This window comes from Salarias fasciatus, chromosome 16 (genome assembly GCF_902148845.1).
Source record: "Salarias fasciatus chromosome 16, fSalaFa1.1, whole genome shotgun sequence".
In the NCBI taxonomy this organism is placed as follows: Eukaryota; Metazoa; Chordata; class Actinopteri; order Blenniiformes; family Blenniidae; genus Salarias; species Salarias fasciatus.
Window position 1 is genome coordinate 25,865,004 of NC_043760.1, and position 13,244 is coordinate 25,878,247.

The 13,244-nt window shown below is 44.0% G+C and overlaps 1 protein-coding gene across 1 annotated transcript in view; it reads right to left on the bottom strand.

The window, feature by feature from the left end:
* LOC115403021 (uncharacterized protein DDB_G0284459-like) overlaps positions 1–12,544 on the bottom strand; it is a 58,009-nt gene extending 45,465 nt beyond the window's left edge. Inside the window, exons 1-2 of the mRNA XM_030111770.1 lie at positions 12,478–12,544; positions 11,834–12,127 (exon numbers count right to left, since the gene is read on the bottom strand). Coding sequence (XP_029967630.1) covers positions 11,834–12,127; positions 12,478–12,526 — 343 coding nt within the window. The 5' untranslated portion in view covers positions 12,527–12,544. The remainder of the gene's footprint in view (positions 1–11,833; positions 12,128–12,477) is intronic.
* Between the last annotated feature and the right edge of the window lie 700 nt (positions 12,545–13,244).

Sequence of the window (13,244 nt, forward strand, 5' to 3'; positions counted from 1 at the left end):
TCCAAGAGCAGGGATCAGAAACATGCGTTAGCATCGGCAGTCGAAAAAACACACACAACAACACTGCAGCTCCCGTAGCTCCCGCTGACGTCCCACTACCGCCTAGACATATAGACATAGATATCTAGATGTAGGTGTCTAGATATGCTGCACGCCAAGTAGTAAATTCAAATTGAACATATATCTGCATATATGACATGTCTGCTATTGTTTGCACTTAAGGGAGGTAACTGTTGATCTTTTGTCAACAGGGGCAGCCTTTTGTTGTATTGGCTCTTTAGGCCACAGCTACAGGCACAAAGTTTATGCCATGGTTGCTGATGGACCACTTGACTTCAATAAAAAATACTTTTTTTGAATTTGTTTGATTACTTTGATTTATGTATACCGAGAAACAGCTTTACATTGTTTCAAAGTATGAAACAATGTACAGCTAACATTAAAATCTGTTCGGATAGTAAAAGGCTACAATCATACAATATTGCACGCCCCAGCTGCCGAACAGGACAAGGGGGAAAAAAAAAAGATTTATGTATACCGAGAAACAGCTGTACATTGTTTCAAAGTATGAAGTGAGCACTAAGTGAGGGGGAAAAAAAATGCACAAAAAATCATGATAATCGTTTTTATCATTAATATCGTGATAATCGTTGAATAATCGAATCGTAGCACCCTGAATCGTAATCGAATCGAATCGTGAGGTGCCTTAGATGGCACACCCCTACTCAGGGCCGATATTTACAAAAAAATTATTAAAGCTGTTGACTATATTAATCATGTTGTGATTTCCACCATTTTTGTCAATGAAGCAATCCGGATATGTTGACTTAGAGGAACCACTTTTGATTAAACTATTAAGAACATTCCAAGTTTTTTTTATATTGCTTTTGCTTTTGTTTAATTTTGTTCTGTAGCTGTTTGCTTGTTCTTATGACGTCTGTTAGTTTGTTTCTGTACAACTTATATTTTTGTTCCGCTTCTTTGGTTTTGTTTCCGCTTCTTTACAAACTAAATCTTGTTGTTTGTCATGTAGAATTTTTTTTTTTTTTTATTTTAGACCACTTCATTTTAGTTACATTCACACTACACCGTGAATGTAACCGTGAAGGATGCAGACCTGCTGGCACAAGATCGCCTGTACTGGAAAAACCTGGTTTCTCTGGTCGGCTCTACGCAACGGGACGGGACACCAGCCCAACGCAGGAGCATTAAGTAAGTAAGTAAGTAAGCACACTACAAGTTTCATAGCCGTGTAAGTGTTTCAGTAATAAATCCTGGTTTCATCTAATAGAGGAAATACCCTACCCTGAAAAAAAGATTAATATGTTTCATTAGATCTGGAGTTCTTACTAAATATCCACTGTAGTACCTCACTGTTAGGGATGTGCCAATTTACGATATAATCGCGATTTACGATATTGGACAGCCGAGATTATCATATCACGTTATTTACAAGATATCGTCTGTTTCATCTGGAGACGAGCCCGTTACCGAAACAGCTATTGATCTTACCCAAGGTCTCAAAGCCTCTGCAGCAAAATGTACTACAAACCACCACAAAAGTCCCACATCCATAGAAAACCCCTAAAGTAAGTAATTTTATGCCGGGATTATTAAAACGAGGCATTAATGCGTTCGGCCCGACGGACACTGTACCGCCCCCCTCAGCGCACCTCCCGACACAAAACGCAACAGAACCAGAGATCCGTCTGCTCCACCCCAACATATTGGGCCTCGTGTGAAACTAGAAAAACCTGCTCTTTAAAGGGACATAAGGCAACTTTACAAAATTTACCTCAGTGCTGCCGCGATAGGCGCTGCGGGTAACTGCAGCCACCAGCCAAGGCGGCACGGGAGCGCACACAAACATTTTACAGAATGTCCGGCTTCACAGCGCTGCACCAGGGATGCTCATGCTGTATACTATGTCGCGGATTACTGCAAGACCACAGCGCATATTATGTGATTTTTGTAAGCATCCATTTTCACTCCCAAATGCAGCTGAAGTTCCCTCCATGAATCAAACGCATATCCAGTATTTATTCGGGTGCCAGCCCAGCTTCGGTCATATTTTTATTTATTTATTTTTTTGACTCACGAGATAACGCTGATAATAGGGCTGAGTTAAACGATTATTTTTGTAATCGATAAATCTAGGAAATAGTTCTTCGATGCATTGATTAATCTAACGATTCATTTTTAAATCCGTCGCGGAGCTCCTCTCCGCCTCCGTGTTTATGCGGCGGGTCCCTGCGCGCTCCGCGGCCGGCACGGAGCGCGTCTCCGCCCGGGAGCGGAGATCCGGAGCTCTCCCGTCAGCCTCCGTGGGGCAGCTCCACTCGGCCCGTGGAAGCCGCGGCCTGCTTCACGCGCCTCCGTGGAGCAAGCCGCGGCGCGGCAGCTCCGGATCTCCGCTCGCGGGCGGAGACGCGCTCTGTGCCGGCCGCGGAGCGCGCGGGGACCCGCCGCATAACCACGGAGGCGCGTGAAGCAGGCCGCGGCTGCTGGAGCTCTCCCGTCGCTGCAGTGGAGCAGCTCCGCACCGTTTACCCAATCGGCCCCAACTCGGCCCCTGGAAGTCAGACACCCAGGCGCCGTGACAGTCGAGGCTGACTCAAAGTGACGTGTGGAGGAGTGGTGTGGGTCTCTTCTCTGCTCTGACTGCAGCAGGGAGCGCTGCATGACACTGGCCGCCTGTGAGTGCTTTGGGACGGGGGAGGGGCTCACGCAGCACCCGCTGCTTGCTGAGAACAGCGGAGACGTCCTGTCACGTCTCCAGAGCACCAGAAAAAGCCGCTAAATTGTCGCTAGTTACTTTTGACAAAAAAAGTTGAAAAGATACTTTGGAAAGTCGCCAGATTTAGCGAGAAAGTCACCAAGTTGGCAACACTGCCCGCCCCTGATCCCAGCAGTGTTTGAGTCCGTGTCCATGTTCTTCCTGTTCGGCAACACGCATACAGCGTCAATTTATGTCACATTCCCACGACTGCGCGGGAAATTCGGACCCCGAACAGCACGTCATGCACCTGAATGTTATTGTCGCCATCTTGTGGGCTTGTCGTTAATCTTGGGAGTTTAAATAAAGTTTGTTGACATTCTTTCGCGTCTGGTGAGCTTTCATACGATATGATACACGTGACTGAGGCATCATCCAGCTGGGAGACATCTTTTAGCGTAACCATACGCGCGCCGCCGCCATCTTGGTTCTGAAAGACGCAGCAGTGCGCACTGCAGAGCGAGACACGCAAATGGTAATCAGTGATTGTTTCTGTGATATTTGGCAATTTTTTATTCTGAAACGTACACATTTATCTTCATTGTGCGTTTCTACAGCTTATTGCACATTGTCTTTGTTTTTTTTCTTGATGTGTTCACATGTTGCAAAGGGGATTTTTAGGGGGCCAAGCCACGGATGGCCAGGGAGCGCGTATGCATCGCATACGCGTTCCCAGGCCAGCCAGGCTGGGAACCCTATTGTATTTGATCGGATTTTTATTATTATTATTAGGGGGCCAAGCCACGGATGGCCCGGGAGCGCGTATGCATCGCATACGCGTTCCCAGGCCAGCCAGGCTGGGAACCCTATTGTATTTGGTCGGATTTTTATTTTTTTTTTTATTTTTCCGTATGTAAAAGTCCCGCTGCAGCCCAAACCGTACATGGGAGGGCGGTGCAATTTGGTGGCTTGGTCCCAAACCATGGTCCGACGGAATACGCAAAAAATCAAATTAATCCACCAGTAGGTGGCGCTATAGGCCACATAAATGCGTTTTGGTCTATAACTCCCACACCGTGTGTCGCACATTCAAAAAACTTATATCCTCAGATTCCCTGGGAAGAACTGAATCACGTGGGCTAGGCCCCGCCCATTTCCGCCTATAATTTTTTTTCAGTAGATCGCAAAAACTGAAAAACATACTTTTGCGAACTCCGTCCAGGGGCTTTGTCCGATCCGCGTGAAAAGCAGCACATAAAGTCTTCAGTAGGGTCTGACCTTAAGTTATCAAAAGAATTTTGCTACGTTAAAATATGCGGAAACTGTTCTTGACTAAACTTTAGTAGCTAGCTAGCTAAACACAAAGTTTCACAGATCTTGGTCATAATAAATGCAAACGCCACCAAACTTGAGATCATTGATTGCCATGTGACTGTGGGTGGATGAACCCAATACCGCGAGTACTGGCCACTAGGTGGCGCTGTAAAGATGGGAAATTTATATCTCCTAAACGGCTTGACCGATGCTTACTAAACTTGGTAGGTATGATCCTAATTCACTCCTGAGGTAATATCTTGAAGTTAATCTTGATTGGTCAAAGTGGGCGTGGCCTATTAATGTTGTCCTGCTGCAGCCCCAACCGTACATGGGAGGGCATTGCAATTGGGTGGGAAGGTTCAGAACCTTGACGCAACCCACTCCGCTAAAAATCAATTTAATCGTCCACTAGGTGGCGCTATAAGCCATGCAAACGCGTTTTGGGCTATAACTCCCACGCCATATGTCGCACATTCCAAAAACTTACATGCTCTAATTCCCTGAGTAGAACTGAATCATTTGGGCTAGGCCACGCCCATTTATGTCTTTAGTTGTTTTCGCTAGATAGCAAAAACCAAAAAACATACTTTTCCGAACTCCGTCTAGGGGCTTTGTCCGATCTGCATGAAAAGCAGCAGATAAAGTCTTCAGTAGGGTCTGACCTAAAGTTATCAAAAGAATTTTGCTACGTCGAAATATACGCAACGTGGGCTTGACTACACATTGCCAGCTAGCTAGCTAAACACACGGCTTCACAGATCTTGGTCATAATAAATACTAACACCACCAAACTTGAGATGCTTGGTTGCCATGTGACTGTGGGTCTATCAGCCCATTTTGGTGAACATTGGCCACTAGGTGGCGCTATAACCCATGAAAACGCATTTTGATCCATAATTTTTACATTTTATATCACATCTTCTTAAGCTTAACATCGACATGTGACCTTACCACAGTGGCATCATGGGACATGCTACTAAATCACTAAAAAAAGGGGAATAAACAGGCATAGTTCATGTTAGGGGGAGTAACCAAGAAAGGTGTAGTAACCAACAGTCGCCACATGGTGGAGTTTATTGTTTGTGAGCAGTGTCTGTGGTGAAAGCAGGCTTTGTCTGTGTGAATTGAGAGATTGCAAATGAACAACTTCATGAATCTTTTTGTGACAAAGAAGTATTTGATCCAATAGGCTCTATTCATAACTCAACCACTTCCTGAACTTCAGGAGGCTCCTGGTTTCCTGTCTTTCGTGACAGGATGAGTTGATTAATACAGGTGTGTCTGAAGTTGTTACAGAGGTCAGACACACCTCCATTAATCAGCTTGTCCTATCATGAAAGAAAGGAAACAAGGAGCCTCCTGAAGTTCAGGAAGAGGTGAAGTTGTGCACAGAGTCCATCAATCTATCAGAGGAAAATCAGAGTTGTAGAAATGACTGGAAAGTCAAGAGAGCCATGACATTATATTCTTTACAAGTGCATGTAACACTCTGACATCAACTGTATTGTGTTTACAATGTCATACTGTCTTTTTTCACTGACAATATTAAAAACAGCCTGTGTGTCTGCTCTATATTCTTTACAAGTGCATGTAACACTCTGACATCAACTGTATTGTGTTTACAATGTCATACTGTCTTGTTTCACTGACAATATTAAAAACAACCTGTGTGTCTGCTCAGTGACCTGACATGCCTAAAACCAAGCAGCAACTCATGGTAGGAACTTGTTGTCTGAAAGACGGACGGAAACAGCATGATCTCTGAGTAATTTACTCTTTTCAAAGCAGTTTCTGTATGGTTAAAGCATCAGAGTTCTCAACACTGAACTCAATTCACTTCTGTCTGATTCAGCAGAGGCTGTGTGTTAACTTTGGTCAAAATTGGCGAAAAGGGAGGCGCAGCAAACAGAGACATCAAGTGACGTGAAAGTTGATCAGAGTTGCACTACGTATGGTGAGCGTGACGTGGGCCTTGCTGGCGGGGGTTAGACGTCGGCTCGTGTCCCGACGCCCGCCCCGAGCCCGGGGTCCCTCGTGGCGAGCTTCTGAGGGCTCCGCTGAGTCCGGGGTCCGAGTTGCGCCGGAGGCTTGGCCCCCTATGAGCACTGCTTGCAGTTCTAGTTAGGGGGCCAAGCCACGGATGGCCCGGGAGCGCGTATGCATCGCATACGCGTTCCCAGGCCAGCCAGGCTGGGAACCCTATTGTATTTGGTCGGATTTTTATTATTATTATTATTATTATTATTATTTTTATTTTTCCGTGTGTAAAAGTCCCGCTGCAGCCCAAACCGTACATGGGAGGGTGGTGCAACTTGGTGGCTTGGTCCCAAACCATGGTCCGACGGAGGACGCAAAAAATCAAACGAGTCCGCCACTAGGTGGCGCTATAGGCCACATAAACGCGTTTTGGTCCATAACTCCCAAACCGTTTGTCGCACATTCAAAAAACTTATGTCCTCAGATTCCCTGAGTAGAGCTGAATCACGTGGGCTAGGCCCCGCCCATTTCCGCCTAGAGTTTTTTTTCGCTAGATCGCAAAAACTGAAAAACATACTTTTGCGAACTCCGTATAGGGGCGTTGTCCGATCCGCGTGAAAAGCAGCAGATAAAGTCTTCAGTAGGGTCTGACCTAAAGTTATCAAAAGAATTTTGCTACGTCGAAATATACGCAACGTGGGCTTGACTACACTTTGCCAGCTAGCTAGCTAAACACACGGCTTCACAGATCTTGGTCATAATAAATGCGAACACCACCAAACTTGAGATGCTTGGTTGCCATGTGACTGTGGGTCTATCAGCCCATTTTGGTGAACATTGGCCACTAGGTGGCGCTATAACCCATGAAAACGCATTTTGATCCATAATTTTTACATTTTATATCACATCTTCTTAAGCTTAACATCGACATGTGACCTTACCACAGTGGCATCATGGGACATGCTACTAAATCACTAAAAAAAGGGGAATAAACAGGCATAGTTCATGTTAGGGGGAGTAACCAAGAAAGGTGTAGTAACCAACAGTCGCCACATGGTGGAGTTTATTGTTTGTGAGCAGTGTCTGTGGTGAAAGCAGGCTTTGTCTGTGTGAATTGAGAGATTGCAAATGAACAACTTCATGAATCTTTTTGTGACAAAGAAGTATGTGATCCAATAGGCTCTATTCATAACTCAACCACTTCCTGAACTTCAGGAGGCTCCTGGTTTCCTGTCTTTCGTGACAGGATCAGTTGATTAATACAGGTGTGTCTGAAGTTGTTACAGAGGTCAGACACACCTGCATTAATCAGATTGTCCTATCATGACAGACAGGAAACAAGGAAAATCCTGAAGTTCAGGATTTGGTGAAGTTGTGTGTAAAGTTCATCACTCTGTCAGAGGAAAATCAGAGTTGCAGAAATGACTGGAAAGTCAAGAGAGGCATGACATTATATTCTTTACAAGTGCATGTAACACTCTGACCTCAACTGTATTGTGTTTACAATGTCATACTGTCTTTTTTCACTGACAGTATTAAAAACAGCCTGTGTGTCTGCTCAGTGACCTGACATGACTAAAACCAAGCAGCAACTCATGGTAGGCACTTTGTGTCTGAAAGACGGACGGAAACGGCATGATCTCTGAGTAATTTACTCTTTTCAAAGCAGTTTCTGTGTGGTTAAAACATCAGAGTTCTCAACACTGAACTCGATTCACTTCTGTGTGATTCAGCCAGAGGCTGTGCGTTAACTTTGGTCAAAATTGGGGAAAAGGGAGGCGCAGTAAACAGAGACATCAAGTGACGTGAAAGTTGATCAGAGTTGCACTGCGTATGGTGAGCGTGACGTGGGCCTTGCTGGTGGGGGTTAGACGTCGGCTCCTGTCCCGACGCACGCCCCGAGCCCGGGGTCCCTCGTGGCGAGCTTCTGAGGGCTCCGCTGAGTCCAGGGTCCGAGTTGCGCGGGAGGCTTGGCCCCCTATGAGCACTGCTTGCAGTTCTAGTTATTATTATTTTTATTTTTCCGTGTGTAAAAGTCCCGCTGCAGCCCAAACCGTACATGGGAGGGCGGTGCAATTTGGTGGCTTGGTCCCAAACCATGGTCCGACGGCATACACAAAAAATCAAATGAGTCCACCACTAGGTGGCGCTATAGGCCACATAAACGTGTTTTGGTCTGTAACTCCCACCCCGTGTATCGCACATTCAAAAAACTTATATCCTCAGATTCACTGAGTAGAGCTGAATCACGTGGGCTAGGCCACGCCCATTTCCGCCTATAATTTTTTTTCGCTAGATCGCAAAAACTGAAAAACATACTTTTGCGAACTCTGTCTAGGCGCTTTGTCCGATCCGCGTGAAAAGCAGCACATAAAGTCTTCAGAAGGGTCTGACTTTAAGTTATCAAAAGAATTTTGCTACGTTAAAATATGCGGAAACTGTTTTTGACTAAACTTTAGTAGCTAGCTAGCTAAACACAAAGTTTCACAGATCTTGGTCATAATAAATGCAAACGCCACCAAACTTGAGATCCTTGGTTGCCATGTGACTGTGGATGGATTAACCCAATACCGCGAGCACTGGCCACTAGGTGGCGCTGTAAAGATGAGAAATTTATATCTCCTAAACGGCATGACCGATGCTTACTAAACTTGGTAGGTATGATCCTAATTCACTCCTGAGGTAATATCTTGAAGTTAATCTTGATTGGTCAAAGTGGGCGTGGCCTATTAATGGTGTCCAACTGCAGCCCCAACCGTACATGGGAGGGCATTGCAATTGAGTGGGAAGGTTCAGAACCTTGACGCAACCCACTACGCTAAAAATCAATTTCATCGTCCACTAGGTGGCGCTATAAGCCATGCAAACGCGTTTTGGGTTATAACTCCCACGCCATATGTCGCACATTCCAAAAACTTACGTGCACTAATTCCCTGAGTAGAACTGAATCATTTGGGCTAGGCCACGCCCATTTATGTCTTTAGTTGTTTTCGCTAGATAGCAAAAACCACAAAACATACTTTTCCGAACTTCGTCTAGGGGCTTTGTCCGATCTGCATGAAAAGCAGCAGATAAAGTCTTCAGTAGGGTCTGACCTAAAGTTATCAAAAGAATTTTGCTACGTCGAAATGTACACATCGTGGGCTTGACTAACATATGCCAGCTAGCTAGCTAAACACACGGCTTCACAGATCTTGGTCATAATAAATGCTAACACCACCAGATTTGACATGCTTGGTTGCCGTGTGACTGTGAGTCTATAAGCCCATTTTGGTGAACATTGGGCACTAGGTGGCGCCATAACTCATGAATATGCGTTTTGGGCTATAACTCCCACGCCATATGTCGCACATGCCAAAAACTTACATCTTCTAATTTCCTGAGTAGAACTGAATCATTTGGGCTAGGCCACGCCCATTTATGTCTTTAGTTGTTTTCGCGAGATAGCAAAAACCAAAAAACATACTTTTCCGAACTCCGTCTGGGGGCTTTGTCCGATCTGCATGAAAAGCAGCAGATAAAGTCTTCAGTAGGGTCTGACCTTACGTTATCAAAAGAATTTTGCTACGACAAAATATGCGTAATGTGGGCTTGACTAAACTTTACCAGCTAGCTAGCTGAACACAAGGCTTCACAGATCTTGGTCATAATAAATGCTAACACCACCAGACTTGAGATGCTTGGTTGTCATATGACTGTGGGTCTATCAGCCCATTTTGGTGAACATTGGCCACTAGGTGGCGCTATAACTCATGAAAACGCATTTTGACCCGTAATTTTTACCTTTCAAATCACATCTTCTTAAACTTGATGTCGACATGTTCCATTAGCACAGTGGCATCATGGGACATAGGCCATGCCCACTTCTGCTACTAAATCACTAAAAAAAGGGGAATAAACAGGAATAGTTCATTTAGGGGTATAACCAGTAAAGGTGTAGTAACCAACAGTCGCCACATGGTGGAGTTTATTGTTTGTGAGCAGTGTCTGTGGTGAAAGCAGGCTTTCTCTGTGTGAACTGAGAGATTGCAAATGAACAACTTCATGAATCTTTTTGTGACAAAGAAGTATCTGGTCCAATAGGTTCTATTCACAACTCAAACACTTCCTGAACTTCAGCAGGCTCCTTGTTTCCTGTCTTTCGTGATAGGATGAGCTGATTAATACAGGTGTGTCTGAAGTTGTTACAGAGGTCAGACACACCTCCATTAATCAGCTTTTCCTATCATGAAAGACAGGAAACAAGGAAAATCCTTAAGTTCAGGAAGGGGTGAAGTTGTGTATAGAGTACATCACTCTATCAGAGGAAAATCAGAGTTGTAGAAATGACTGGAAAGTCAAGAGAGCCATGACATTATATTCTTTACAAGTGCATGTAACACTCTGACCTCAACTGTATTGTGTTTACAATGTCATACTGTCTTTTTTCACTGACAATATTAAAAACAACCTGTGTCTCTACTCAGTGACCTGACATGACTAAAACCAAGCAGCAACTCATGGTAGGAACTTGGTGTCTGAAAGACGGACGTAAACGGCATGATCTCTGAGTAATTTACTCTTTTCAAAGCATGTATGGTTAAAACATCAGAGTTCTCAACACTGAACTCAATTCACTTCTGTGTGATTCAGCCAGTGGCTGTGTGTTAACTTTGGTCAAAATTGGTGAAAAGGGGGGCGCAGTCAACCGAGACATCAAGTGACGTGAAAGTTGATCAGAGTTGCACTGCGTATGGTGAGCGTGACGTGGGCCTTGCTGGTGGGGGTTAGACGTCAGCTCCTGTCCCGACGCACGCCCCGAGCCCGGGGTCCCTCGTGGCGAGCTTCTGAGGGCTCCGCTGAGTCCGGGGTCCGAGTCGCGCCGGAGGCTTGGCCCCCTATGAGCACTGCTTGCAGTTCTAGTTTGTTTTGTTTTCCCTGTCATATAATTGGCTATTTTTGTATTGATTTTATCATAAATATATTTCAGTTGGAAACTAAATGCTATGGCTCAGTCATTTATTAAAAAAAGGATTTTATACTGTGCACAATATTGTGCAAAATTATAAGTTTCTGCACAAAAACTGTGCAGAAATGTATGATATAGTGGCTAAATATCAGAGCCAAAGGCTGCATTGCATACAGATTCCTGTAGTGAAAATTAAAAGTATTTTAAAGTCAGATTCCTTTCAAATAAGTTATAAACCTACTTATTATAGTTTGGTATAGGCTGGTCTCCAAATGGCCAAATGAAGGGTTCTCCTGGTTCTATCCAAACTAAACACTATAAAATCTGTGTGCTTTATGCTGATCTCATAAAAACCTGGCCCAGTTGTAGTCCAGGAGTTGCTGAATGTAGTCAGTGGCAGCTTTATGGCTGCTTCATTGTTATCATGGTGTTTTTCAATATGGAATCTGGAAAAAAAAAATAGGCGAGGGTAAAAGTTTCTTTTTTTCCCTCTACTTTATCAAAATGTGCTCTGGCATGTTAAAATGCACAGTGTTGTTGACAGATGTTGATGGATTTCACAGTGTTTTTGAGCATTTTCAATAGTATTAAAAGCAACGTGCCAAATATCGTGATAATATCGTGAATCGTGATATTTTGGGCCACCAATATCGTGATATCAAATTTTCATATCGGCACATGCCTACTCACTGTAAAACAATAAATCATAACAGCTGTAAATCCTACTGAGAAGTCTTATTCTTCTATGTGCATCTATCAGCCTATAAATGAGGGAATAGGCATTTGTGATGTTTGCTTTAGAAACACATACAGTTACTGTACTTACAAGTATATAGTTAAAAAAAGGAAATAAAAAAAACAGGAAAAACACTTACCAATGACCTTCAGTTTGAAAGGGAAAGATGTGAATTCTTTCTTCACAAACACCCCCAGTTCATAGTCTCCACTGTCTTCGTATCTGAGGTCGGTGATCTCCAGCGCTGCAGTGTGCCAGTCCAATGTGATCCTATCTTTAAACGGTGGGTACTCAAGCTGCTCGTTTCTATTAAACTCCACCACTTTGTCCCTGTTGTGTTTCCACAGGAAGTTATTTGCACCAGATGCCTTGATTTGTGGATTCAGAATGACCGCCTGACCCAGGAGGGCATATTTCACATTCTCTGCAGCAACTGAACACAGAAAGAACAGAAAAAAACAAATAGCAGGATCAGATTTGTTCATGTCTTCAGTCCAGACCTCAGCAACAGGATTCCACTTTGGCAGAGATACTTGTGCCTTCTGACATAATCCAAATAAATCTGGTCAGTGTTTTAACAGAGCAAATACAAAACATTTAATGGCCTTATCAGGGATGATCAGTGTGCAGCAATACGGTTTTTGATTAACGTTTTATCATCATAAAAGATAGTTCAAAGGTCATTTTTCATCCAGTCACTGCAACTCAATGAAATATTAACTAATGTTTAACAGGCCTGAACCTGCTTTTCATAGAACAACAATAATCCCAGAACAAACTCACCTAAATGAAGTAAAGAGACGAAAACAGCCAGGAAATGTCCGTGAACCATTTTCCCAGAAGCAGGTGAATCTCCACAGTCTCTTCAGGGGAAGATAAATTTCAACTTACTTTCACTTTCTGTCGCTTTAAACAACAAATAACTTGATCTGCGATCATGAGCTGCCGTCTGAACAAGTCCGGACTGGCAGCAAAACCCTTCTGACAGCAGCTAATGCTGCATAGTGGAATAAAAAGAATGAAAGAAAGAAAGAAACGAGAAGCTGCCAGACCTCCCCACGCAGTCACGTCCTTTCAGTCTGAACAGGTGAGACACCTGAGCTTCCGGTCTGGCACCGCTAGACTTTCAAAATAAGATCAAGAACTGCTTGGAGGTCCTGGACACAATCTGGAAACATAAAGTTAGAGCACAGGCTCGCGGCTCTTAAAGGAGGAATGGAAGTAACATAAAACCCAGATGTTAAAGGGTGAACAGAGGTGTCTAATAAATAAAAAGGATTACGTTACAAACAAAGGGACACCGCAAGTCAAAATCAACACAAAATGAAGAAACACAAGACAACTCCAAAAGGCGATCCTCAACTAATGACCAAACCACACAAAACCACAAACTATCATCCTATAACGCAGTACAAACACACAGATCAATTGATCACTCCAGCCGAGCCAGATGAGTGAGGAGCCACAGTCACTGTAGACACAGCCGCTCCCAGAATCATCTTCTTCTTCTTCTTCTTTGTTGTTGAAGGGTGGATGGCACCATTTCAACA